Genomic DNA, 26,648 nt, shown 5'->3' with positions numbered 1-26,648 from the left:
TTTCTCTTTCTGTCTCCCTTAGCGTGAACGAACGTGACCATTTGTTAAAAAGGCTCGGCAGGAAAACTCCTCCGAGCCTTTTCCGCGCTCATTCTGTCCAGCAAAGCGTGTCACGTAAGTAGCAGCTCACGTCCGCCTCTGTTTCACAGCCTGGCCCCACGTGAGGGAAGCCAAGGGTGATTATTTTTTAATTAAATTGTAGGTAGAGATAATCTAGCGCTGAGGCTGAGCTGCCAAGCAAGACACATACATTTGGAAGTGGAATTAGTGTATCTGGCCCTAGGCAAGGGGAGTTCAAATGTGGTTAATTCCCTGGGATTCAATCACCAGGCCCAAATGATAGAATCCCAGGATGCAGGTTCTCTAAAGGTAGAATTCTGATAGTCTTAAGAATAGTCTAAAAATCAAAAACTTTGTGTAAAGTAAACGTTGTGGTAAGGCCTAGCTTTAATAGAAATTATGTCTGTATGAAATGTCATATTAGCTGTGGTTAGCTGAGAATACAGAGGTGTTTCAGGAAAGCCATGAGTGTTCTGTGTGTTGCTAGTGAGGAAAGCCATGGCCTGCAGAGCTGCTCTTCTCCCTCTCCCTCTCCTCTTCCTCTTTGTCCACTGCTGGGAAAAGACAAGCAATGTCACAACTGGCCACTACTCCTGCTTCAAATAAATGGCATTTCTTGTTGATGTAGAAGTCATCCATTTATTTCTCTCCCTGTGTCTCCTGGACCTGATGGGTTTTTGTCAGTGTTTTAAAGGCTTCCACAGTATTTAAAATCATCTCTAGCAGCTCTGTAGGCCAGATGCACCAAAGGACCATGCTGTCTTGAGGGACCAGGGAGTCCAGTCAGCCCTTTCTAGTGAGCAAATGCAGTCTCTCTTGTGATGAAAGTGGTGGTATCAATAGGCTTATTTACTAAAGAAAAAAACTTCCTCAGTGTGCAGGACTGCTGCTCACAGGGCAAGGGGCAGACACTCAGAATTTGGGGTTTGTATTGCCATGGCAGTAGGAAGTGACACCCCAGACTAAGAATCACAGAGGAGTCAAATCTCATTGCTGGCTGTGTCTCCTTCTGCAGCAGAACTTTTATGGCTCAGGTCATGGAGGCAGAGCTGGGGTAATACCCGAAGTATTCTTGTTTTCCATGGGAAATTTGACTAGAAGGGGTGGGACAGTGATGGATCTGACAGTGTTTGTCCTTGATGGAGCCACTGGAAGGCTGCCATGACTATCAAGGGATGTAGGGTCTTTGGCAATCAATCCCACTATGTCTGGGAAGAGAGGCCAGTGAGCAGAGCAGCCCTGTGGACCACATTTCTGCAAGGATTTAATCCTTTGTATAAAGGAGCCAGGGATGCTGATAGCAACATGGCTTTGGGCATGCAAACATGCTCTTTGAGGAGATTCCAAAAGCAATGATTGCAGAAGAAATCCATAAAATGCACAAATAAATGGGTGTCAAAATAGTCTGCTGTGCAGACTTAACCACAATCTGAAACCTGTGAAGCAGTGCAGAAAGGAGCTATATCAGGAGGTAACTAGTCAGACTTAATATGTGCTTTTAGTCTCAAAGAGCACATCATCAGGCTGTTAGTAGGTGAACAGCTATTGGGAAAGAAAAATGAGACCAAAATAAACCCTAATTTGGATAACCAGCTTCTCTATAAATGCAAATGATTAAGGGCTAAATTAGTCAGGCCAGTCAGGACAGGTTACAATCAGCAATCTGTTTTTCACATGAACATAAATTTTGGCTGTGAAGCTGTTAGGATTGAAAGATGATTTTTGTGATGCATCCACAACTTCTGTCATCTCTTGTCAAATATTATTTTCCAGTGTTGCATAGCTGCTATATGTACAAGGCCATGTAAAATCCAGGGAACATATGTGCTGTTTTCACAACCCTAAATTGTACAACTGTTTACTAAATGCTAGAAATCTTCAAAGCAAAGAGTTGATGAATAGGGCAGTAGCCTTGACATGCCGGGCCGGTATCTTAAATCACACTACTAGCACTCTGTTTGAAGTCTTGAACTGTTCATATGTTTCCACCAGGCCCTAAATTCCCAGCCTGTGAAGACCAAAAATTGCTTTTGTGACTTCAACTCAGAATCTGGTTTGTTTAGTTAGGGCTGACAAAAGCTTAAGCAAATGGATTGCCTTGGTCCCAACAAGGAATGAAAATGGGATTAAATTTGGTAGCACAGATTGCAAAGATGCAGTACTGGGTTGGAAATTACTTTATTTTTGCCAGCAACCACTGCCAAATGTTTTGGGAGGAAACAATGCCTAAACAGCTTTGTTTCCAGTTACATGGAAAGCAAAAAAAAAAACTCACAGGGAGTTTCTGTGCTACTACTGGTGGTCAGTGGTGGGAGCAAAGGGCTGACTGAGGTAAGGCTACACAGCTCTGTACAAGAGGCAGAAGCTCACTCTGTTTTCTTGGCTCCCTGTTGGTCAGCCAGCCCTTCTCCAAAAGCATTAGCACAGCACAAGACCTTAAGGCACGATGTATGGCTGGGGGGGGTCCCACAGAGCACCAGGCTCTTGTGGGTCCAGCCCCCGAAGTGAGCAACAGAGCCGCACAGCCAGTGCCATATGGAAATGCCAGCCAGGATTAGTCTCTCAAACACCTCCTCTCAATAAAGAAACTGGCTCAGAGTGGCTGCCTTGGAGAGTAACCCTGCCCATTTGGAAGGGTGTGTTCTTAAAGTAAAACCTTCATAGCTGTTTTTCTTACTCTTTGTTTTTGTGTTCCTGAATAGTGTAGACCTGCCAGAAGCATGAAAGAAATCTATCTGCTGGCTGTACTGACAAAGATCTCATGGTTCCTTTCTACCAGTATAACTTCTGGGACATTTATGAAAACTTTAAAAAAAAAAAAAAAAAAAAAAAAACAAAACAAAAAGGAAGTGTGAAGCTCCTAACTTTAGTGGAAGAGTTGCATATGGTGGTCAAGCCCATATGCAACTGGAAGAGTGGAAGAGTTGCATAGAGTACTAAAATAAAACCATCTCAGTGCAGTCCTGTAGGCAGTGCTGACAACACAAGCTGTGTTCACCTCCTGGTGAAGGTGCCTGGTGAAATTGGTCCTTCCCTGTTGCCATCTGCTTTCTGAAACCTCTTAAGAATGAGCAGGAAATGCTACCAGGCTCCTCTCAGATGTGTCTTTGGACCCTTCCCTTTAGCTTGCTGTGTGGCTCACCCTTGAAGGAAGGAGCAATAATGATATCCAAAAACTCTCCCTCAGAGGGTTTGCTGTCTGTGAGGTTTTCCCCAGGTCTCCATCCAGGCTCTTGTCTTTTTAACTGCTGTGACTTTGTGAGAGCAGCACCTCCTTTAGACAAACTCTGTAGATATAAAAGATGGCTCCTGACCTGCCCTTTCCTCCTATGTGACTGACCTGTATCACCTGTGCCCCCAGAGGATGGGAAGGGTACCCTCCATCCATAAGGAAAGTTCCTCAGCATCCTTCTAGGGTGGTTTCCCTCCTGTAATGCCCCTGCTGGTGTTCAGTTATCATTTGTCTCAATATGCTCTTTAAAAATAGAGCTGAGTCCTGCTCCCATTAAGCACGGCTTTGGCAGAGCTCCCCCTGAAACGCCAATAGCCGTGCCTGAGTGAGGATTACTGCACTTGGCCCAGGCTTCCTGTGCTAGCAAAGAAAATCCTTCTTCCTTTGACAGAAGATGGTGATTTCATAGAGTGAATCTGAATGCAGAGCATATGGTTTGCACCTTATTAATCAGTGGAGAAAAAGCACCTGTCATCTGAGGTTCGTTTCACAGTATGGGGGCTGACAAATAATAAATAATAATAATGTGTTCATGCTGAGGACTCTAATCCCACCATTTATTCTCCACTAGCAGACACCTTCTTCCTTTCACTTTTCTGCTAGTGCATTTTTATTTAAAAAACAACAGGGGAGCTACTTGAGATGCTTTTTAAACTCTTTTTCCTCTTATCTTGCTTGTGTTTGAAATATAATATACATTCTGTATTTTTTCCAAGCTACGTGTTTGTTGACTGTTAAGTGGAGTTGCAATATTTTAATATCAATTTTGGGAAAACAAATAGGAATAATTATTTTCAACTTGCAAACACCAGTAAATTGGTATCTGAGACTAAAGGGATGGGACCATTTGTCAGGAATTCCTCTTGGGTCCTTACGAAAACACAGGCATGGTTTACAAGAAGAGAAATTATTTACTTCAGTAAGCATTAATCAAACTGTTCAAGATTTTAGGTCGCTTTCCCTTTCCCAGGTTAAATAGAAGATGGTTGCTGAGTCAAAGCTGAGTTAGCATTCACTTTTTAACTGGCAAATGTGAACTGTGACGTCACAGCAAATCTCCTTAAAAACTCTGCAGAACCAAATGTTCCACCTGAGACAGAATTTGGCTGGTCAAGTGATACCACTATGTTGATTTTCATTATGTCAGAGAGAGTTTTGCTATCCAAGAAGCAGTATTTCCTGAAAGAGATTTAAAAAAAAAAAAAAAGGGTCTCTCCCCAACCCCCTAAAAGTTTTAGTGGATTTGAATCTGGGCATTTTTCTCCAAAAGCAAACAAAAGGATGTATTTTATACTTTGGACTGTACTAACCCATAATACCACTGCAGTATGAACTTGTGAAATGCTGCTGCAGGTGATTTCTGATGGGCTGCTGGTGACAACTGCCCTCTTGCTGGCTGGCCCAAACAAATCCTGGGGCAGACAATTTGGGTGCAGCAGAGGAGAGTGCAAGGAGTAGAAGGCCTCTAAAATAAATTCCTGAAGTGACTAAAACCGCAAGCAGTCCTTCCATGAGGAGGTCTTCTGGAATAAAAAGAGCCCTCTGGACACTTTCTGGTCCTGGTCTTGGAAGCTGTTGGCATGAGAGTGCTGTTGAGTTTGCACAGCGTTGCTGTCTGTGTTGGAGGCACACCCATTGAGGTGGTTGCTGTAGTCCAGCATTGCACAGAGCAGAAGAGCCATTGCAGTGAAGAGAAAAAGAGTGTGTTAAATTAGAGACTTAATGGGAGACTGGATTCAGATCTACTCATAGAATATCAAAGCTTTAAGAAAACCCAACAGGATGCTTTTAAAATTCAGTAGATTGTCTGGTACCATTGAAACCTTAGATTTGATGAGAGTGTGAATCTCTTCTTAACAAATGAGCCCCACTGACAGATATTCAAAAGTGCCCGTTTCCTCCAGTAATAGAAAGTCTCAGGGTATAAAGGTCCTTCCTTCTGTGAGGGTGAGTGGGTTGTGCCCAGAAAGCCCCAAAGAAATGTGCTCTTTCCTTGGGCTGCTGCAGGACAGCTGAACAATAAGGGCCTTGTTCCCAAGGCAGGCTCATAGGTGTGGTTTTAAAACTGGAGTTGGGGGAAAAGTTCAAACTTCCGGACAGTTCCCTAGTAATTGACAGATGGAAACTTTCATTGTTTTTGGATGGGGTCGGGAAGCAGTGGAAATGTAGAGCTGCTTGGGGAGTGTGGATGGGACTCAAGCATTTGCAGCATTTTGATTCCACAGTGCACAGTCAGCTGCCTAAACAGCTTGAAGTTCAATTTTAATTGTAATGTGAATAGAAAAATGTAATATGAACTCATCTTCCTGTATAGAGATCTACAGGAAAAGTCTTACATGTGATGCCAAATGTTGAGCTTCGCCTGAGAAGCTTGGGGGGGTCACAGCCTTTCCCATGACATGCCCACAAAACCCTTGTTGCTGATAGTTCAGGATGAATGAGGGACATGAACATGTAAGGATACCCCTGGTATTCTTATCACAGATCATCTTAGCCTGAAATTTCTTGCTGTATTAGGTGTTTCCTATTGGTGTGAGAGTGGTGAAGAGGTTCCTTTGAATTTTGCATTGGCGTTGCAGAGTGGTTGGACTGCCTGGCTGTCTGCAGGCCTGTGGCAGCACTGGGAATAAGCAGGTCATGGGAAGATGACATCCAGGACTGACTTGTGTAGTCAGTGCTGGATTTGCAGTAGTTATGGCAGTTGATGGATGATCTCATGGATAAGTAAATATGGCAAAGCCACCTCGATGCAAATCAGGTAATGGGACATGGGCTTCAGTCTTCTAGGGCTTAAGCTTGTGGTCTTTGACCAAGTTGACTTATCCATGGAGAATTTAGCCAAAAAACCTAACAGGATGCTGGCCCTTCACATGGAACAAACCCACTGGAGGTGTTTGTTTAAGTGTGAATCTACCCTTTTTTAAATGAAAGCCTGTTTTGTCCATCGTACTTCCTTTGCAATGATCCAGTATGGACATACTTTTTTCCAAAAGGCTGTTTGCACTTCATGAATGTATTCTGTGAACCTTCAGCTGCAGGCAGGAAAAACGAACCTGTGCTTCTGAAGCAGTATGTATATTAGCATGGAACCTCTCAGGGAAAATGAAATGGGATGCTGGGATGATTGGTCACGTAATCAAATCAAGATTCCTGCTGCCCTGCAGTCACTTCCATGAGGGATACGTGACTGGAGCAATGTGTTTCTGTTTGAATCCCCTCCACTTACTGGCAAAGATTTCCTGCTGTGCTTGTGACTCGGGGTGTCAAAAAATCTCCTGTCCTTTGCTGTAGTTTTCCATTCAGAATTTCCCATAAGGCCACGTCTGCAAGTCTGTCTGCTGTTTCATCATGTTGGCCCATTAGCTATTTCTGACTGTTTTACCAGCATTGTGGTGTTCTGCAGATGCTATCAAAAAATGTCACTTGCCTGTCCACAGTACTTTAAAAGAATTCAGGCACGTGGTTATTTTCATCTGAGTAGTTTCTAGGGAGACCACAGGATTGTGCTAGCTAGCAGGATTAACAAAATAGACACCTCCAGAACGTGTGTTTGCTCTATAAAATGTGACTGGCCGAGAGAATCAAGAGTTTCCCGGTGTCATCATCTAATTCCACTTGAATAATTGTTTAAAAAAAAAATCCTGAGGGGAGTTAAGAGGAAGATGTGAGAAAAATCTGGTTGTGGGGTAGACATTCCCACCTTTCTCCAGAGAAACTGCTGGTATCAAGCGGACTTCAGAGGAGTCAAGCTGAAATGCAAATCTCTACTTCCCTGTTAAGTCTTTAGAGAGCTGTGCAACTATGGGAGTACTAGGAGTGTTCAAATCAATCTGTAGCTTATTAGGTTGACTCAGAGGGCATTGGTGACTGTGTGCACTGTCCTGGCCTGGGGAGGGGAGCAGAGGGACAGAGCGGGCAGCAGACACCCTTTCTGTGCCACATGGGCAAGGCAGCGCACAGCTCTAAGCATCAGAAGCACAGCACAGAAATTAAGGTCTCTGTAGTCTCAATCACACAACTTCAGTGATGCCTAAAACTGTTTCTAAAAGTGGTCTGTGCTCTTGAGCTCAACTCCAGTGACTGATTTCTTTTTTCTTCTTCTGCTTTTTCAGATGGGTATGCATTTTCTCAAGAAGAACACGGTGTTGTTTCCCAGTCACAAGTTGTTCGATCCTATGATACAACCAAAAGGAGAACAGAAATAGAATAAATTATTCTTTACTTGATGGGTGGTGGGAATAATGGGATTTGGATCAATGCATCCACTGTTAACACATTCATGACTAGGTTTGGCAGCAGCAGCCAAAACACCAGAGAACTCATTTCTGTGGCCTTAGCCAACGAGTTTCTGTATTATCCCTGCAAACCTTGAGTGCATATTGTGGGGGGGAAATCATTGTTTGACTTCAGTCACAAAGCTCTGCCTACAGTTTTGTTTATGTTGTTATGGAGCATTTGACTGTGCTATGTGAGGTGTGAAATTAAAAACAATGTTTTACCACTACTTAAAACATCGGCAAAGGTCGTTCTGGGGGAAAAGTAGAAAATTTATGTTCCATGAGAAATCGGCCTTTGCTTAATTGGAACGGGGTGCTGAGATTTCCTGTTTTGTTACACATAGACCAAGTGCACACCACTGCATGCAGACTTTACTCCTTCTTGTATTCACTGATAATTAATTTGGCTGAAATTTTCAACAGACCATTTGGTGTAAAATTTCAGATTGCAACACAGTTTGTGGCTAAAAATGCTTATTTGCCTTCTTATGACAGAATAACACAAGATAGCAATCAATTACTTAGACTATTTGCCCTCTTACAGGATTTATTAGGGTTCTATCTTAGCTTTCTGAAACCCAAATAATAGCTTACTCACACAGCCAGGATGTGGAAGTCAGAGCTTGGCAGAGCAGCTGTCTTGAGTGCATGGCATTGTACACCAAGATGAACTCAACTAGGTGCCTCCTCATAATGCTTCATGATGTATTTGGATGTGCACTTCAAGTGTAGCCTGGGATTTCCCTCCATGACCCCATTCCCAATTGAATAGTAGAATAAAACAGTGAGAATTTCAATTTAAAGGTACCATCTTGTCAGATATGTTGGTAAGATGTACACGTGCATAGGAGGCTAATAGTGTAACCCTAAAGAAGCCTTCCCCCTGCCAGGTCGGAGAGGTTTGCAGAGGAGGGCAGGAGGGGATTACACACATGCATGCACACACATGGACACACACAGAGCTGGCCATTGTGAAGAGAAGACTTGCTGTTTGTTTGTTCAGCCAAACCAGTCCCTCTTCTAGAACTGATCCATCAACAGGCTTCCCAAAACACTCAGACCCGTGAGCCTTGGAAGGAATGCTGGCTCCATGGCCTTGCTGTGCCACTGGGACAGGCATGCTGCTGCATAGATTGGGATTTTGAAGGAAAAAAAAAAAAAGGCAAAAACTGGGGCATAAGTTAAAGCTGAAAGAGCTCTTAGAAAGCTTATGCTGTCCTCCAGACAAGTTCTATTAATTTTAGTCGCCAAGCCACGTTTCTGAACAGTATAAAGTAAATACTGCTGTGTTTAAGCCAGGCTTCGTGGTTAATGTATATACTACATCTGTGTATTTTAAAAGTTGGCGTTGTTTTTCGCCCTATTGACCATCATCCAGAGTTTTTTATTGATTTAAATATATCCGAAAGCAATTTGAATATGAATGTTTATGTTTAGCAAAGGAGAGGAAAGCTCCAGCCTGGCCTACTGGTTTAATCCTCCTTAAGGGTTGTGAGTAAATGCCAGAGCTCAAGTGCTATAATTCAATTTCCAGTGCCACCTCAGAGGTTCAGAGTCCTCCTCTGTTTTAGAAAAGGCAAATTTTGCTCCTGCAGCACCAGTGAGGATTGCTCTTGGATTAGGCTGATGGCACAGAGGGAAAAGTCATCACCTTCTTTTTGCAGTGCTAATGAGACAATTATGCAATAAGGAAAACGTGCAAATAATTTTGCCATAGGCATGAATGTCAAGGGGCCAAGTGTGGATGTATGTATTTTCTGGGAGAGGAATTTTGTTTAAAGGCACAAATACTAGTGCTGAGAATAAATAAGGGGAGACTAAACCTGATCCCAGGAGTTTTTAAATCTTAATGCTCATATAACCTGTTAAACACTTCCTTTTATTTAGAAACAAAATCTGTTTAGGAAATGTGTGGTGTAAGCCTCTCCTCAAAACCACTAATTGTTTCTTCCTTTTGTAAAAACGCAAGGAAAATTAACTTCCCACCAAGACAAAATGAGATCAGCTTAGTCTTTGTACTCTAAGCTACACACCAAACATTGGCATGTAAACAATTTGGAGGCTTTTCATGAGGCTGCAGAAAAAAAACTTTTAAAAGCCTTTGGATAATGAAGAATGGCAAGTAAATGTGTTAAGCAGAGAATAGAAGGGATCCCGGAGTTTTTTCTGTTCTTAACTTAGGGCAACAAAATTTTGCAGAACGTAATGAAAGATGCTGGGGAGGAGCAGCTGCCATCTGATGTGATTTATTTTATTAGTGCAGACTATGGGCTGTATCATTTTGACCTCCCTGTAAATTGAGGTCAGTGTGTGTCACAAACAAAAACCCTCCCTAGAGTGGATGGTGGTTTAGACTGAGGTACGTGTGTTGGTTGTCAGCTCAATGGGAATTGCGCATGGGATTTGTCACAGGGCTATACAGTATGTGACACTGGGGCTAGTGGGTCAGACTTTATCATCACTGTATGGCCTTAATCTCTAGCTGAGTTAATTCTGTAGAACCCACCCAGGTCAAGACCTGACATTCTTCTTGTTCTTTGGAGTCATTACAGGAATTAATGTATTGTAATGTGCTGCAGACTGGGTGTTGGAGTTGCTTGTCTTGATGAGCAATGATGAGGTGCATTCGGGTGCTGTGTTAGCAGAAGGAGAATGACAGCTGCTCTGCATCAACAGAATTCCTTGTTCATTAGGGCAAATGCATGGAGCAGTAACAGCAGCCTTTGAAAGTGCTGTGTGAAAATGTTATCGACTAGACAGGGTATTGGAGCAGAAGGAATGGGGGATTTCTGCCTGACTGTCCAGACTTAACTACCGAGCCTTGATCAGAAAAGGCCTTCCTGAGCAGCTCTCTGCACTGACCAAAGGGAGATGGGTTTGGATATTCAGATGGAAGCGGTGATTTTCCTGAATTAGCCTTGGCTCTGGTGGCTGTTTTTTATAACACCATAATCGCAGCTTGCATGGAAGCTGCTGCTCCTTTAATGATTGCCTAGTAGCAATTTAAAGCTGGCGAGCGGGAGCCTGAGCTGCTCTGAGCGCTGCTGAGGACTCTGTTGACATTTTCTTTTCCTTGACAGGGCTTCAGGTCTTGCTGTAAGGAGCTAGAATGGGAAGTCAGTAATAACTTGTCAAGAAGAAATGGTGAATAACCAATAAAAGTATCTGGGTCAAACTAAGCTGCTAATATACATAAAAATGTGTGTAGAGTTAACATGAACTATATGGGCTGTAAATTTAGATAACAGTCAAACCTTGCTAATCTGCAATTTACTAGACTACACACCCCATAGTGTATGGCCAAAACTGTGCAGCCTCTTCCCCTACCTCAGCCAGCAGCTCATAGCAGATGCTGCAGAGAAGTCTCTGTCACCAAGATTACATTATTTTTTACAGCATCTACTGGAGTCTGTTCGCTGGGAGACAGTCATAATAATAAAGTTGTAAATAAAGCAGAGGAAGCTTTATTTATGTGAATATGTGAAATGTGAGGACATGGTCAGTGGCCACATAGGGTGCAACTTGGCCCTCTATGGACAACCCAAGAGCTCGAGAGGTGCACAGTCCTTACACTGTCTCTGTCCTGCAGACTTAGTTTGCCCTTTTGGGCTAACTCACTAAATCTTCTGTTTTCACATTGCCTCCAGTCATCAGTGGAGGCTAGTGATACTCTATTTACATTCTCCCTTGGTTTTATAACTAATGACTTCATTTAATCTTTAAATGTTTAGAGGAGTGTACTTCTCACAGCTCAGGTTTGAAGCAGAGCCGGCATTGAGTGGGTGCTTGGCCCTGAGAAGCACCTTGGTTTAATCAGTTTTCTCATTAGGGTTAAGCACTGAGGGCATTTTACCTTTGTTTTGAATCATCACACAGTATCAATGCCTTAAACTTCAGTCAGGTTGCAGGAGGGCTTTTTGTGTCCTGTTGAGTCTAACAGGAAGTGGTGATGGTATGAAATACCTGAGGGGTTGGAGAGGAGAATTTGGCTGTGTCTGTGCTATACCTGGTGTATCTGGGTAGCAGACTGCTTCTAAAATATGGCACTGACTGTGCATGTTCCTCAGCCTCCAGACAGCTGGACCCCTTCTGTCCTGTCAGGAAGGATTCTTACACTCACCTCTTCCCAGTATCCTGTAGACACCCAAGAGAGGCTTCTCAGATGCCTTTCAGCATCTGTGACCAGAGCTTTGTGTCCAGAGAAGGCCACGGGATAGGTCAGTACAATAGGTGGCAACAAAATAAATCCATATGGGTACTTTTTCCATGTGTAGCAGTAAGATTAATGGAGGCTTTGAGCTTTGTTGGCAAATGAAAACCAGAAAGTGCCCTGCATTGCTTGGCCACACAAGTGAATCCCAAAGGCGATCGCTTCTCAATGACCTGCAGGAAACCTAGACAGCCTGACTGAGTTTATCTGGCCAGGAATGTGCCTTTGGATGGGCTGTCTGGAGAGGTGAAGGGACTGGGAAACTAAATAGATTGACCAAGACCAGTGCTGCTGTTAGAGGTTAGTGAGGGGGGGGATTCCTTAGGCATCCACGAAGAGCTGTGATAAAGCTGATTTCTTAGGTTCCTTCCTGTGGCTCTGGGAAGGGAGCAGAGCTGAGCTGAGAATTTGTGAAGCACTGTTACCTCCTGAAGCTGAGTTTCTCTGGTACCAAGCTGAGTCCTGGACTTAGAGTGAATCCCTGCCAGAAGTGTTCCCTGCTTAGCATGCTTTGGCTCTAGCAGGTTGTTTCTTGGGTTATGAAGATTGCTAAATTGTTACTGGTTCCTCTTTGCCTCATGGATTCACTGGAACTGAGCACTGGAATTATTGCAGTCCTGGCTGACATTCCATCATGGAGCATCAGTGGGACTTCTGCTTAGGTGTTGCTCCTGGGCAGGTTCCTGTCCCTCAGGCCAGTGCAAGGGGCTCCTTAATCTGGGCACCTGGATCTCTTTGTGATAGGGTGTGAGGCCCAGGGGTTGTTTCATTTGGATTCATGGCCTGCTCGTGTGTGGTGTGGACAGAAGGTAAAGTGGCTGAGTACTGGTGTTTATCCAAAGCCTTCCTTTCTGTATGAAGAAGGTGAGATAAGTCCTCCTGAAATCTGCCACAAGAAGTCCATTCTCCTTCAGCCTCTTGGTAGCTACTAAAGAGAAACAGAAGTTGGTAAACGACACATTCTGTGTGGGCAATCCCCACTCTGGGCAATCACTCAGGAGTCTAACAATGAAGAAAAGTGTTAATATATTGCCAAACTGTCACTGTGCATAGCTGGAAGGTCAGCACCCTTGTAATTATGGAGCAATGAAGCCAAGGGGAAAAGCCAACATTAACAGAAAGACATGATTGTTTTAAATTCTAACTACCTTACTGGGTGGTTTTCCTGCGAAGATGTTCCAGATGTCGTCTTGGCATAAATTAATCAATTTCAAAACATCTGCTGGGTTTCTTAGAAAACATGGAGTTTACCAGACAGTGCTTATGCTCTCCTCTGCCCTTCTGGTTGATACGTTGATTCAGAAGGGGAATGAGGGTACTTGCTGTTCTTACCGTCAAGAGTTGGTAGACTGGAAAGTTGCTCAAAGTTGTTGCTCAACTCTTTTTTTTTTTTTAAGGGCTCCAGTTATAAAGTAGTGAGGCAGCCCTCTGGGACTGTGTACATGTGTGTGCTGGAAGAGTTGTCTGACTTGAAACCCCCCTCCGTCCCTCCTCCTGCCCCCAAAGTGCAGCCCACTGCTCTGGGAGGTCAAATATTCAGGGTCTTGAGTGACAGGATCTTTAACAGCATCTTTTTCATCAGCGAGCCAAGTCATGTGCCCGCTTGTCTGTCATATCTGTACTCGAATTGCTTAAATATTGTTTCAGATGGGGACGTTTTAATCTGGATACGCAGAGAGCAGTGATGCTGTGGGGGGATGTTTAATTGGCTCCCAGCAGAGCAGCAGTGGTGTGTGGGTTTTTTCCTCTAGAAGTGTTGCCATTTTCAGGTCCTATTAATGTCCTCTGGTAGTTTAAATACAGCATTGCATTACAGTGGAGTTTGTTTCCCTCTCAGACTGAATACAAATGAAGGTCATTTACTTGTATTTTTAGAAGGTTCAGAAAACTTAGACAATTTGTAGCTTTGAACAGCATTGTTGACTGTTGTATGTCTGCACAAAAATATTTCCAATAAACCTTTTATTAAAGCCATCCAGCAGACCAAGGCTTGTTTGTTTTATCCCCCCACAAGCTTTGCAGCAAGAGTTCAGTGTTAAATACATTTGAGATTTAGTCTGCAAAGCTGTTGAATGGATTATTTTTATTTTTTCACGGCCTTTTGGGTGCGTTTTAAGGGCCTGCTCGTTAGAGCAAGGCTTGAGTTCCTTTAATAGGTCTCAAATCAGGCCCCAAATGCAAGGCTAATATGGCAAAATAAGAATGGTACTGACGAGCTGACAGCAGATACTGGTATTTGAATAGTGTCTTCAGGGGGGAAACAATCTTTTTTTATAAGCTAGGTGGAGACAGATTCTCCTACAAATGATACACTTGATCTCACCAAGGCTTCACCAAAATAAATCTTAGAAATCTTTTGTCCCAATTAAGTCACGTAGACACAGCAGGGGAAAACTAAGCCCTAAAACCCCTCCCTTGCCTCCCTATGTGCAGGTGAATTTGCAATTTTAACCTGGGGCCTTCATGCTCCTGAGTCTGAGGGGGAGCATGGTCTGATAGTGCAGCGAGATGTGAGGTGAGACCACGGCAGCCGCTTTCCTCCAGAGCGCAGGGCCGGCTCTCTCCTGCTCCTGCCTGCTCAGGAATGTCACATCTCTCTGCTGGTGCTGCTCAGCTGACACTGCTGAGCTCAGTCGTGTTGCCAGACCCGGAGAAGTGCCTCTGGAGCTCCCTGGTCTGGAGCAAGAGTGGCAGCAGGAAGCACCACACAAGGCTCCCGTGTCCCCGGTAGCACTGCATCCATGCGCGCCAGGGGACGCCTGGCCCCGACTCAGGAATGGGACTGGAGTTAGGGCTGAAGTTAAATTTGCAGAAAAGGTTGGTCTTACTTGATTTTTGATGACCATGGGGAACATGCACTGTCAGATCTCTAGAGAAAATGAGAGGGTATGAGCTTTAACAAAGAGATCCCTTTGTCCAAATATTAATAGATGCTGGAATTAGACAGATTTTACCAGGAACAAAGTGCATATTTATATATAGTTTGGCTAAAATTTTTCCCCCTTATGGTGCTATAACTTGAGGAATAGGATTTTTCGTAATAGATTGCTGACAGAACCAGTTTTAAAAGTGTAGAGAGACTTTTTTACAACAAATTATTTCTGGATTTTCTTTTTTAAATTATGGAACAGAAAGAAGGTGTAAGCCAAATCCCCCTCTTCCTTTAACAAGTCATTGCTTGAGTACATTTCAAAATATTTTTATCCCAAAAGCCAGACCAGTATCTGCTGTATCTGCTTTCCTTTGCAGGGAAATTAAAAGAGAGTGATGAACTTGTGTATCCCTGTTTTGCTGGAGTAAATGCCTGTTCCTTCCCTGGGCCTCCGTAGCTGCAGCCCAGCCTGCAAGCATGTAGCAGCAGGAACTGTGCTGTTTGTAAAAGCTTCTCACACATCTGGGCAATCAATTATGCCAAAGTAAAATTGATGATAAACTTAAATAAGCCTTATTCAGCTGGTGGTGGGAGAACTGGATGCTCAGCCAACTGCTCCCTGCACTGTCCAGCGCGCTAAAAGGGAAATGATTCTCAGAATTGTTAAACGTAATGGATTGCTGCTTAAACCCCTTATTAGATATATTAGTTGACTAATCACCTCAGAGACTTTCACTCTAACAATCTGACAGGCAAGGCTGTGAGAGAGCCTAGTGCTCACGTCCCAGAGCCAAATATTTGGAGCAGCTGCTAAGTCTGTTGACGGCAGTCTTCGGTGCCTCATACCAGAACAAAGAAGAATCAAAGTCCCTAAACCTGTAGATTAATGCTCAAGGCTGAAATGGGAGCATTAAAAAATAAAAGTGTAACTGAGAAAGGTCCGGCTGAGGAATGTTAAGCAAGAAGATTTCAGAAACATAATCCCTTTTAGTGAGTGCTGCTGTGGCAGTACCCGGTGACCAGCCCTCCCTCCAGCACAGCCCCGTGCCTCTTTGAGTTCCCTCAGCATCTGGGGTGCAGCAAGTCCTCAGAAACCTGGAAGGAGCAGTGAGTTCCCTCCTCAGCAGAAACACAGAACTCCAGAGAAATGAGGCTTTAAAAATCCCTGAAAGACACGGCTGGTTTTTGGCTGTCCATGCTGAGCAAGGAGCTCGAGGGCAGATGAGGAGCGGCCTGTGTCCCAGGTAAAGGAATGGTGAACAGTGCTGGTGAGACCTTCCTGCAGTGGCCGTGCCCAGCCTCCTTCACCACAAGGAAGCTTGAAGGGAGGGAGCTCATGCTGCATTTTTCTTGCCATGACTCTCTAAGGACAGTGGGGTGACGGTCAGAGAGGTGGTCACGGCTCTGAATTTCCCTTGGTGTTTGGTGCTGCCCCTGTGAGGGTGTAATTAATGTCAGAGTGGTGAGGGCACTGAGCTTCCTGGGTCACACAAAGCCCCCTCGAGTGAAGAAGCTGCAACCTTTCAGGGCAGATTGACACCTAAATCCTGCAGTGGCGAGTCTGGGAGCCTCAGCTCTCACAGCCACCTTGTCTGATGGCTCAGCTGGCACTGGCCTACTGCCTCATCAAAAATGTGCAGCACAGCTGTCACAGTAAACCAAGACTGCTTTGTTGGTCCTGTGGAGCTGCTGGTACTTGCTGGTATCGAGTACAGGCAGCAGGAGCACCCCCCAGTCCCTCAGGAGAAAAGGACTGGAGGAAAGGGATTCTGGGTTGGCTTTGTACATGGTGCTGGGTTTGTAACTGTGCTGCTCCATCTCACTCCTTCCTTTCTCCACACTGTGGAAGGAACTGCCTGTAAGTTCCTGAAAACATGAAAAACCACAGTGTGATCCTAGTGCCAGCTCAGTTGGATGTGCCAGGTATTAGAGCTTGAGCTGCCTACCACTCTCATACCTGCTGACTAAATCCTGTAAAATGACTGTCTGTATTTGCCCATCCACAGTGAGGGGGGCTTCAGCTTCAGCTGTTTAAACTGAGAGCCTGATTCTGACTGCTCTGTAAATCTACAGCAGTTGCCTTTGGTTTGCAGCAATGTAAATTGAGAATAATTTTTCCCCCCATCATGAGATATTCACAATCATGCATAGACTGTCTGATTGTGTGAAGTCAATAGGATTCTGTCTCTCAAAAGCAAATATTGAGGGAATTAGCAGCTGCATAAGCCAATATTTACCATTTGGTTGCAGAGACTGCACAACACACCAACATCCTCATCTTGTCCTGCAACAAGTCAGACCTGCCCCAGTGCCAGCATCTGCAGCACCAGCGAGCTCTGGGGAGTTTGTGGCCCAGCTAAGCTGGGCTCTGCACCCAGCAGAATCCAACACTGCCACGTCGTCCCCATCAGCTTTCAAAGCTCTTCCTAAATCTGATGGAAGGAAACCTGAGTACCCCACCCCTGGAAGTGTTCAAGGCCAGGCTGGATGGGACACTGAGAACTAGACTATCTTTAAGGTCCCCTCCAATCCAGCCAATTTTTTAGCATTCTATGAAGCTGCTCAGTATCTTGGAAGGGAGATAGAGAAGTATTTTTATTTTGTTGATGCATTATTACTGGTTTTTGACATGATGCTCATTTGCCCTGGTTTAATAGCGTTGATGGGATCCAAAGTAGTGCCTTCTTGCTTTATTTTTTTTCAAATTAACCTAGAGGCAAACTGGGGTGGGCCATGCCCTGAGCTGGTTCAGCACTAAACATGAGGAAGGCTTGATGGAAAGCAACTTACCTGTTGAATTAAACATTTTTCAGCTTGATGTATCAGTGTTTGCCTTGATTTTGCTGGAGGTTTGCTGAAGGACTGATAACAGGCAATAAGAGATATTTACTTGAAAGTAAAGGATTATCGTGTTATTGCTGTTCTTTCTTGAATGTTTGAAATCTCTTTTTGCTATTATAAGCCTAAACTGTGTCTCTGCAACAGCCTGTGGTGGCAGACAAGATTCCAATGTTTCAGGTGAGCTTTCTTTTGTATTTCCTGATGTGTTATGGACAATGCAAACAGAAAGCAACGTGTGTCCTTGGTGAGCTGGATGTGCCCAGTGCAGAAAGTGACTGCTTAGACTTGTTACCTGCATGGCTTCATCTCATCAGAAATAGCCACCAAAATTGATTAATATTAAAAATAAAGTCAACTAACTTTCTTTTGACTAAGACAGCAGCCAGTACAATGCTGGAGGCACTTGGAATCTGAGAGCTGTGACTCTTGTTACACTCCAGAGAGGTTTGTCTCCCCTCTTCTAATGATAACCAGGCAGTAAGAGGATACTTGGCCTCTTGCACACCTAGCAACTTTTCAGCCATGCCTAGTGGAATGTTTGCTGCCTTTGGAAGATGTCACCTTTGATGTTAAGTGGGAAGGTATTTTCCAAATGAAGCTGTGCCTCTGCCCATGAACTAGATGCCCCAGATGTTCCCACCCAGCGCAGCTGCTCCCACAAGAGGTCTGGCTCAGCAGGGACAAGCAGGAGATGGAAATGACACGAGGGCCAGGGAAAACATTGCACACAAGCCAGCATGGAGAAGCTGAAGAAGGTGAGAGGCGCAGGGTCACTAGCCAGGTGAAAAAGGCCTGGGGTCAGGTCAGTGTGCTGAGATTTTCCTGGCATAAAGGACAAATTAGGACAGCATTTCTGGGGGCAAATCACAAAACCAGTAAGTGCTGGCACAGGAAGGGTGATCTCTGCAGCAGGGGGAGAAAATCCATCCCTGTGCCAGGGCTATAGTGGAGTCCCAGGGATGGGCAGGGGGGGAAGCTGTGTCTGGGACTGGGTGTCCCCCAGGAGAGGGGGAACTGGCACACCCCAGGGTGCTGAGACATCACCTGTGCCGTGCCACCCTCACCTCCAGGGCTTGCTGCAGACAGGCCAGCACTCCAGTTTTTGATGCAGAGCAGCCACACCACGGTGTTGGCTCACCTGAGACCTTCTCACTGGAGCCCAGAGCAGTGTTTTGTGGCACATGGCCCAGCACCATGGGCACATCCCCACTGCTGAGGCACAGGGGGCTGCTACAGCACCAGCAACCGGTGTTATCTGGCCATTCGGGCTGCACAGAAATACTGACACAAGGATTAAATGCTCTCCTATGGGACAGTGGACACTGTGAGCCTCCAGGATGGCCAGGCTCTCCTGGAACTGGCTCCATGCAGTGTAGATGGGGAAGGGGAGAAAGGATGGTACAGGCTTATGTGATTTGTTCAGTCCATTTGCAAGTGATCCTGGGTGGGAAAATGCTGCAAACCCCACTGAGGATGGAGAAATATTACAAAGGGACCTACTGAGAAGCAGGAAATATGAGGAGGAAACAATAAAATGAGGTTCAGCTTGGAAAAATAGAAAGGAATACGTGTGGGGAATAATATTTGGTAATAACTTCAGCAGGAGGAAAAGAGTGGAAAAGCAGAAAACCTGGAGGGAGAAGAGCTCCAGAAAGACCAAAAGTGAGCAGCAAATGAGACATTTTGCAAGGGAGGTGCTGAGGTTAATGTGCTGAGCTGAGACCTGCTCCCTGGCTTGCTCCCCTTGGGCATCGTGGGCCACATGAGCACTGGCCCCGAATTGCACCACAGTCCCCTGCTGACCATGGCACAGCTGGTGGCAGCTGTACAGGGCCACACAAGCCCTGCTGAGGGGCTCTATCCCTGGATGTGCTCAGCTCAGAGGAGACACATTCCAGAGTGTTTCTCCACGTGTGTGCTGGGAGGGGATCCTGTCGCTGGCGATGCTTTCCTGCTCTCCTCTGCATGGCTCAGTGGTTTGGGCACAGGATTTTGGGCACAGGCTTGCCTACAGCCACCTCAGGGCACCACTGTGCCCAGGGGTCCCCTTGTGAGGACACCACCAGCCTGGTTTGGTGTGCACTCAGGGCCAACCAGCACCAGCCCAGCCTGTGGGGGCTTGCTGGCTTTTCCCCACCCTCACCACCGCTTGCTGTGCACACCAACTCCGGCACAGCACAAAAAGAAAACATCTGCCAAGGGCAAAGCAATCCGCAGATAAAAACAGAAGAAAAAGCCTGAACACAAATTGTTGGCCTCCCCTGCTGCGCAGTACTCGTCACCTCAGCACATCTGCTCCCAGCCATGGCTGACCCCCTCCTTCCCTGCCAGCTTTCTGCTTCCAGCCTTGCTGCCTCACCTCCCCCAAACACCAGGAAGCTGTGGCATTCTGGAATGTGCTATGTAGAGCCTGACCAAGGCGATGTTCTTCCCAGACTGTTCTTCCCCACTTTTTTGAGTCATAAACATGCAGATCCAACAATCACCAAATTTCGTCTCCGTGCCCTTTAGGCTCCTCCAGCCACCCACCTGCCCACAGAGTGCAATGCCAGCATCTCCAGCATCAATAGGGAGCAAACACCAGGAAAGCAGAGTGGCCTCATCCCAGAGTGAGCTATGCCCCCTGGCACAGCAGGGCTTTGGTTCTGGTCTCACTCTGAGGATGGAGCTTGCTCTAGCAAGAAGGGTCCCCATGCAGAAGAGAGTGGGGACAGCACAGCCACTTACTGAGAGTTACACTCAAAATACTCAGCTGGTAACTGTGAATCCAACTGAAACCAAAATTCTTGGAAAATGCCAATTGCTGCAGAGTATTTGGCATTCTTTGAAAAGAGGGAGCTTGATAAGCCCACAGGCTCTGGCCCATCCTGCTCCCACCACTGTTCCATAGCCATCTGAGAGGTGAGGGATCCCCAGCTCAGCTGATGCTCAGACGCCAGCTCCCTGCACCCCTTCTCCCCAAACACATCCCTCAGGACATGCCCCACTGCAGCACACTGTTCAGACATGTAAGTTATTTGGTTTACTGTTATTCTTTAAAAACACAGCAAAAATTCAAAGTTTTGGTTTTGCCATTCTGGAGAGGGGGGCTGGTCAGATGTTCTTTTGGAGACACAGGAAAGCAAAGCATTAACTAAAAAAATAAAAACCCTATGACAAAGTAAACAAAACCAAAATCACACCATAAAGTATTTATTAAGAAACAAAGGGGGCTTTTTTCTTCAGTTGTAAGAAACACTTTAAAGCAAGTGCTCCTTCAGAGATTTAAAAGCTATATCAAATGGTAACATTGGTTTTACATTATTGTACATGACATTAAAAAAAACACCACATCTCACAAAATTCCTTTTATTAGAGCTTGGGTTTCTGTGCCTTCAGTTGTAAATTAATTTCTACAGACTTAAATTTAACTTATTCTTTTTTTTTTTTTTTAACAAGTAAACAATATACAAAGATTCACCTGAATTCTGTAGGTAGGAGGAGGAGGTGTCTTTGCCAGGGCCTGTGCAAGGCAGGCAGTGGGGGGGAGCTGACTTGGTTCACAGCAGGGCACGGTCCCGAGCACAGGACCAGGGCTCACCCAGGGCCAAGCACCTCCTGCTCCCGGGGAAGCCCAGAGAGCCCCTGTGCCTGATGCCAGCTCAGTGTGACCCCAGTGCAGCGTGGGCAGGTGGAAGCCTACACCCCCAGAGACCAGAGAGTGCAGGGGGTCCTTCAGAAGCCTGGCAGCACCCAGCTCTGGAGCACCCACTGCCCTGAAGATCCCCGAGCACCGAGTTGTGCAGCATCCGACACCTCCAGCAGCCGGGCGCCGCCTTCCCAAAGACACCCAGCCAGGCTGGAGAGGAAGCCAGGTCTCACAAACCAAGCTTTCTGCCCAGATCCTGCACACTGACTGGGAGATCACAGCCAGGAACAACAGATCTGGGATAAATTACCTATTCATTTCCCCGTGTCAGTGGCCAAACCATAGCTGCCTGCTGCAGACTGCCTGTGTGTGGCGTGTTTATGAGTAAACCATTGGGTTTGGCAATGCATCTGCACCTTCTGCGTCATTTAAGAAACAGACATACAAAACATAGCATCACAGTTATTGCTACATATTGATACAGTATCAGACAATAAGAAACCTTTTGTCATCACTGGTCTGGCTACAGTAATTGCTTGGGTTTTGCACAGGGCCTCAAGTCTTCTGCGCACTGTTTTGGCTGAGGAGCAAATGGATGGAAATGAGAGGCCACATTTTTTAAGAGACAAAACCAGCCTTACTTTGCTGCATTTGGGGTGATAGAATGATCTGATTGTTGCCTCTTCAACCTGGAGAGGTGTTTTCCCTAGATGAAGCAAAGCAGGACAGAGCCAACAGCTCCAGTGTAAAGTGTCCCTGCTGTCTGCATCCCACCACCTCCATGACCCTCGTGACACCACAAGCACCTTTGTCCCTTGGTTGAGCATTTTTCCTTATTTCTAAATACAGCTGTGCCTCCCTAATCCCCTGCCATGGGTAAAGAAGAAAAGAGGATGGATTTCAAACCTCCACCAACCCATTCACATCCCAACTGGGTTCTGTGTAACGCTCTCCCACTCCCATGGGGTGGGGCAGGGGACTCAGAATGGGCTCATGGGGACAAGATAAACTTCATTTTCCTACAGGCAGATTCCAATGCAACCAGGCTTTGGGGCTGACACCTTCATGGGATTCACACGGGTTTCCGGTTTCATGGGAAGTGAGGTTAAATCAGGCATGTTTGGAATCACAGTCTGACCTTCCTCTGCCAAGGCAGGTTCAGTTCAGACACTGCCAGCTGTACCAAAAGCTTTGCTGAGTGTCACAAAGAGCAAGCACCTCATACCCTGGTTTTAGTAAAATGTTCACAAAGATAAAGTCTGTGCAAACCACTACTGGGTCCTGATCTTGACACAAAATCAAATCAAGAAGGGTTTTAAGTGCACTGTAAAGAAGAGCAGAAAATTCAGTCTTCCAATTCCTACAAAACACAGGTAAAATTGGTCTTTGCAAGACCAAGCTTCTGGTGGCATTTCACCCCAAAGCGGGTGTGTGTAAGAAGCCACGGCGGCTGGGCACACAGGGATTCACTGCTCGGCTCTCAGTTGTGATTGTCTGTAAAGCAACGGGAAGTGTCATTACAGAGCTGGGAGCAGAGAGGTTTCTGAAGTACTGCGGTCTTGTACAGTGGAACAAAACTCTTCCTAGAATTAATTAGGCAAATACTTGTGACCATGTCATACCTGAAGGGCACTTTACGGCTCCGACATTTATCTCATGAGTACAGTGATCTGAAATACATATGCATTTCCAGCGTAATCCTTCGCCGCCGTAAATCACGCGCTGGAATGGGAGCGTATCTGGCAACATTAATTCCAAGATATCATCCTTACAGTTCCTGGCAACGGACCCCGATGAAAATAAATGGTTTATAAACACTGTCTGACATGCATGAACCTTTCAAAATTATTTACAAGTGGTGTTCTGGGAGCTTTGTTCCAAGGAAGTATTTCTCCTCCGTTCAGTTCAGATATTAAAATTGGCTGGGTGGGGATGGGGAGGGGAAGGCGTCAGCGCTACACAGTCACAGCTGGGTACATCTTCTGCTCGCTGTTGGTGTGTGGGAAGGGAGACTGGATCTGCCTGTAGCCGCTCTGCAGGCTGTCCAGGAAGGGGGGCACCGGGGTCAGCGGCATGGAGTCGTGCTGCATGGCGTAGCCCACGTACTGCGGGTGCAGGTACTGGCCCTGGTGCGGCACGATCTGCGTGGCCTGCTGGCAGTTCAGAACCGAGAAGTTCGTGGGCATGTTGACGTAGACATTATTCATGGTCCCTTCTGGCAGGCAGCAGTTGGTCTGGGACCTCGTTGGTGGAGCTCTGGCCCCTGAGTTGGCGCTGGAGCTGGAGCTGGCAGCGGTGCTGGACTGGCGGGAGGAGGAGCCCCGGGAGGTGCTGGCACTTGGGATCATGGGGATCGTCTCCATCAGGCGAGTGCCCGCAGGAGCTCGACTCTGCTGGGGCTCCTGCTTGGGCCGCAGGCATCTGCAGCAGCAAGCTGCCACCAGCGACCCCAGGATGATGAAGGCGACAAATACAGACCCCACGATAAGGAACGGCACGTAGATGGGCACTGCAACAGCAAGGAAAACATTGTCACCACAGGCCAAGGACAAACCTCAGCATCCCCCCTCATCCAAGCAGAAGCCACTTCCTCCCAGCACAGGTCAATACAAGCAGAGCATTTTATGCCAGAATGATGAAAAGGGCTATTAAACCCAATGGCTCATATTTCTCTCCTGTTGATGATGGTCTAGTTCACAGCAACCACTGCTCCCCATTTCATCAAATCATGTCTCCAATATGTCCTACTAGAACAATCAAGCAAGATACAGCTGGGTTTGAACAGTGCCTTAGGGAGATACTTTGGGGCAGGATCCCTGCTGAGGGCTCAGGATCACGGGGTAGCCAAACCCTGGTGCCACATGCCAGCCGGAGGTCGGGCACAAGGATGCATCCCTGTCCATTACCAGCCCACTCTGGCTGTTGTCAGCCCGCTGGGGCAGGGTGACAGCCAGGCAGCGACCAGACAGTAATCACAGGGCCTCTGACACCCCACAACTCTGGGGATGAATGTCCACCTGCTCTGCACTTCAGCCCAAGGTTTAGGGAGAAACCACAGAACACGCAGTGCAGAGACAGCACCATGCTCCAAATGGGCAGCATTCCTCCTTGTGAGGCCTAATAATGGGACATCAGGGCAGGAGGACTGAGGGTGGGCAAGGGGTGGGAGCAGAAAGTATGGATGGTGCTCAATGGTGGAATCAGGAGCCACCAAGGATGGTAAACATCATCCTTGGAAGCATCTGGGCTACACGTACAGATTTCACAGAATACACCTGAGTTGGAAAGGAGCCACAAAAATCACCAAGTCCAACTCTTTAGTGAATGGCCCATACAGGGATCAAACCCACAACGGTGTTAAACAAGTGCCATGCTCTATCTAACTGAGATAATCCATTCTGCAGTCCCAGGGAAAAAGCTTTTTTCCCTGCCTCAGTAAGAAATCTGCATGGATATATCCACAAATAATGAAGGGAAGGTAGGGAAGGTGTCTCCCTTCAGTGCCTGTGAATGCTCTCAGCAACATGCCTGGAGTTCATCATTTCCACCAAAACCTGGCAGCTCCAAGACTCAGGCGGGGACATGGATCCCTGCTTGACCCTGTCTGACCCTGCTAAGGCAGCCACTGCTAATGACCTGCAAGTTAATAAGTGCCAGCACAGGGCAATGGCTCCCAAACCTGCAAAGCAATAAATTTTAAATAAAAAAATTGTTACAAAAATGTTCTGTTGTCAGAACTGCAAAGGGATGGAGGGGGGGGCGGGGTTTATCTGTCTGTTCAAGTCAGAAAGTCAGAATACTTCCTGGCACAGCTGATTAGATGAAGTGAGCTATAACCAAAAGGCTACTTTTCTTCCATCACTTTAGTACTTTTAAACAAAAGGCTGTAAAACATCATCTCCACTTCTGCGCTTGGCACTACAGCAGCTCTTGAGCAGGTGCACACACTTGCTCCACACTGTAATGTGCAAGTTTTCCAGGAGTAAATCTGTCCTAATTATAACATCACTTCAGGCTACTTCTCCCGCACTAAGCATGTGTGGATGGCAGAAAGGGTGCTGGGGAGCCACGGGGGCTTTTTTAAACAGCAGTAGAAAGACTTGAGTTTATCCTTGAAATTCAATCTTGTAAAACCAGTCCTAAGTGGGGATATCAGAGCTGAAAGAACATACACAATTACAGTGGGGACCAGCCAGAGTCCTTTTGAAATATCCTGTTACTTTTTCTGATCTGCTCATAGGGGTTGTCTCATTTTTCCTTGCCTTTTCAATGGGGAGCTCAACCATGGCTGAGGAGCCCCTTCAAAGCGGCGGCAGAGCTGTGCCAGGCCGAGACGGCTGGCCCGGGACTCAGGGGAGCGATGTCACCTGCTCTGACAGAGACGTGGCTGGGATTTCCAGCAGTAAGGGCGGGAAAGGCAGACCTTCAGCTGGGCACTCCTCCCCGTGTAAGAGCGGCTGCCGGGCCCGGCCAGCGCCGGCTCCGTCCGTGCTGCCCCGCGACTCGACGGAGGGGGAACCGGCGGCAGGGGGGAAGGGGCGGGCAAGAAGATCGCCGCAAACCCGCGACGGCTCCCGAGGAGCCGGAGACACCCGCGGGGCCATCCTCGCCGAGCCAGGGCCGCCTCACCTGCCGCGCCGTCGGGGCCGTCCTTGCCGGGGCGGCCCGGCTCGCCGCCGCCCAGCCGCCGGTCGTTGTCGCAGGCGCCCTGGTCGAGACGCGCCTCGGCGCTGGAGCAGCAGTACCGGAGGGCGCAGCTGCCGCAGCAGATGGTGGCGTCGCCGCCGTCGAAGCGCTCGGGGCACTGGAAGCCGTCCCGCCAGCCGCCCTGCCCGTCCAGCCAGCCGTGGCAGTACTCGCCGCTGGCCGCGGCCCCCGCCGGCAGCAGCCAGCCCAGCGCCGCCAGCAGCAGCCAGCCCCGCATGGCGCCGCCGGGGGGGCGGCCGCTCCGTCAGGGTCCCACCGCGCCGGGGCAGCGCCGCCCGGCCCCCCGGGACAGGCAGCCGCCGCGCTGCGGGGACTCTGGCCGCGGGTCCCGCCGCCGCCGCATGCCCGGGGCCGGCCCGCGGGGTGCGGAGCCGCCGCCCGGGGAGCACCGGCGGAGCCGGGGGCGCCGCTACTCCGCTCTCGCTCCCAGCCTCCTCGCCGCGCCCGCCCGGCCCGCACTCTCCTCCGCGCCCATGGGCGAGGGACGGCGGGAGCCCGCGATCCTCCCACGGACGGAGCGGATCGGGCGCGCCAAGCCCACGCCGCGCCGCTCACGGTGCGCCCCGTCCGGCGCCGCGCCCGCTCGGCGCGGGGGGCGCCGCGCCCCCGCAGTTATAGGCGGTGGGGGCGGCGCAGCGCGCATGCGTCCGCCCCGCCCCGCCCGACGGGGCGGTACCAGCGCGCGGGCGGCGGTGGCGGCGGCGGCCGGAGCGCGGGGACGCGGGGGCAGCCGCCGTCCCGCCGGGCCCCGGCACCCGAAACAGCCCGGCGCCGTGTACTTGCCTCACGGCTTCTTAAAAGTCAGTGGCAGCCGGAGGCCG

General features: G+C 47.6%; 2 protein-coding genes across 8 annotated transcripts in view; one reads left to right on the top strand and one right to left on the bottom strand.

Moving 5' to 3' along the window:
- The window catches only part of ATP8A2 (ATPase phospholipid transporting 8A2), a 313,847-nt gene extending 300,094 nt beyond the window's left edge, over positions 1–13,753 (top strand). For 6 of the 7 annotated variants that reach the window (XM_059838776.1, XM_059838772.1, XM_059838774.1 and 3 more), the window contains 2 exons: positions 23–114; positions 7,405–13,753. In XM_059838776.1, coding sequence (XP_059694759.1) covers positions 23–114; positions 7,405–7,502 — 190 coding nt within the window. In that variant the 3' untranslated portion in view covers positions 7,503–13,753. The remainder of the gene's footprint in view (positions 1–22; positions 115–7,404) is intronic. The other variant, XM_059838775.1, reaches the window with a different exon arrangement.
- Positions 13,754–20,668: 6,915 nt separating this feature from the next.
- On the bottom strand, positions 20,669–26,419 carry SHISA2 (shisa family member 2). Its single transcript, XM_059838771.1, has 2 exons — positions 25,750–26,419; positions 20,669–23,629 (listed from the first exon to the last, which is right to left on the bottom strand). The coding sequence occupies exons 1-2, from the start codon at positions 26,042–26,044 to the stop codon at positions 23,076–23,078; spliced, it is 849 nt and encodes a 282-aa protein (XP_059694754.1). The 5' UTR covers positions 26,045–26,419; the 3' UTR covers positions 20,669–23,075.
- Between the last annotated feature and the right edge of the window lie 229 nt (positions 26,420–26,648).

This window comes from Haemorhous mexicanus, chromosome 2 (genome assembly GCF_027477595.1).
Source record: "Haemorhous mexicanus isolate bHaeMex1 chromosome 2, bHaeMex1.pri, whole genome shotgun sequence".
Lineage (NCBI taxonomy): Eukaryota > Metazoa > Chordata > Aves > Passeriformes > Fringillidae > Haemorhous > Haemorhous mexicanus.
Note: the sequence above shows the minus strand (reverse complement) of the source record. Positions and strands in the feature narration are given on the sequence as shown.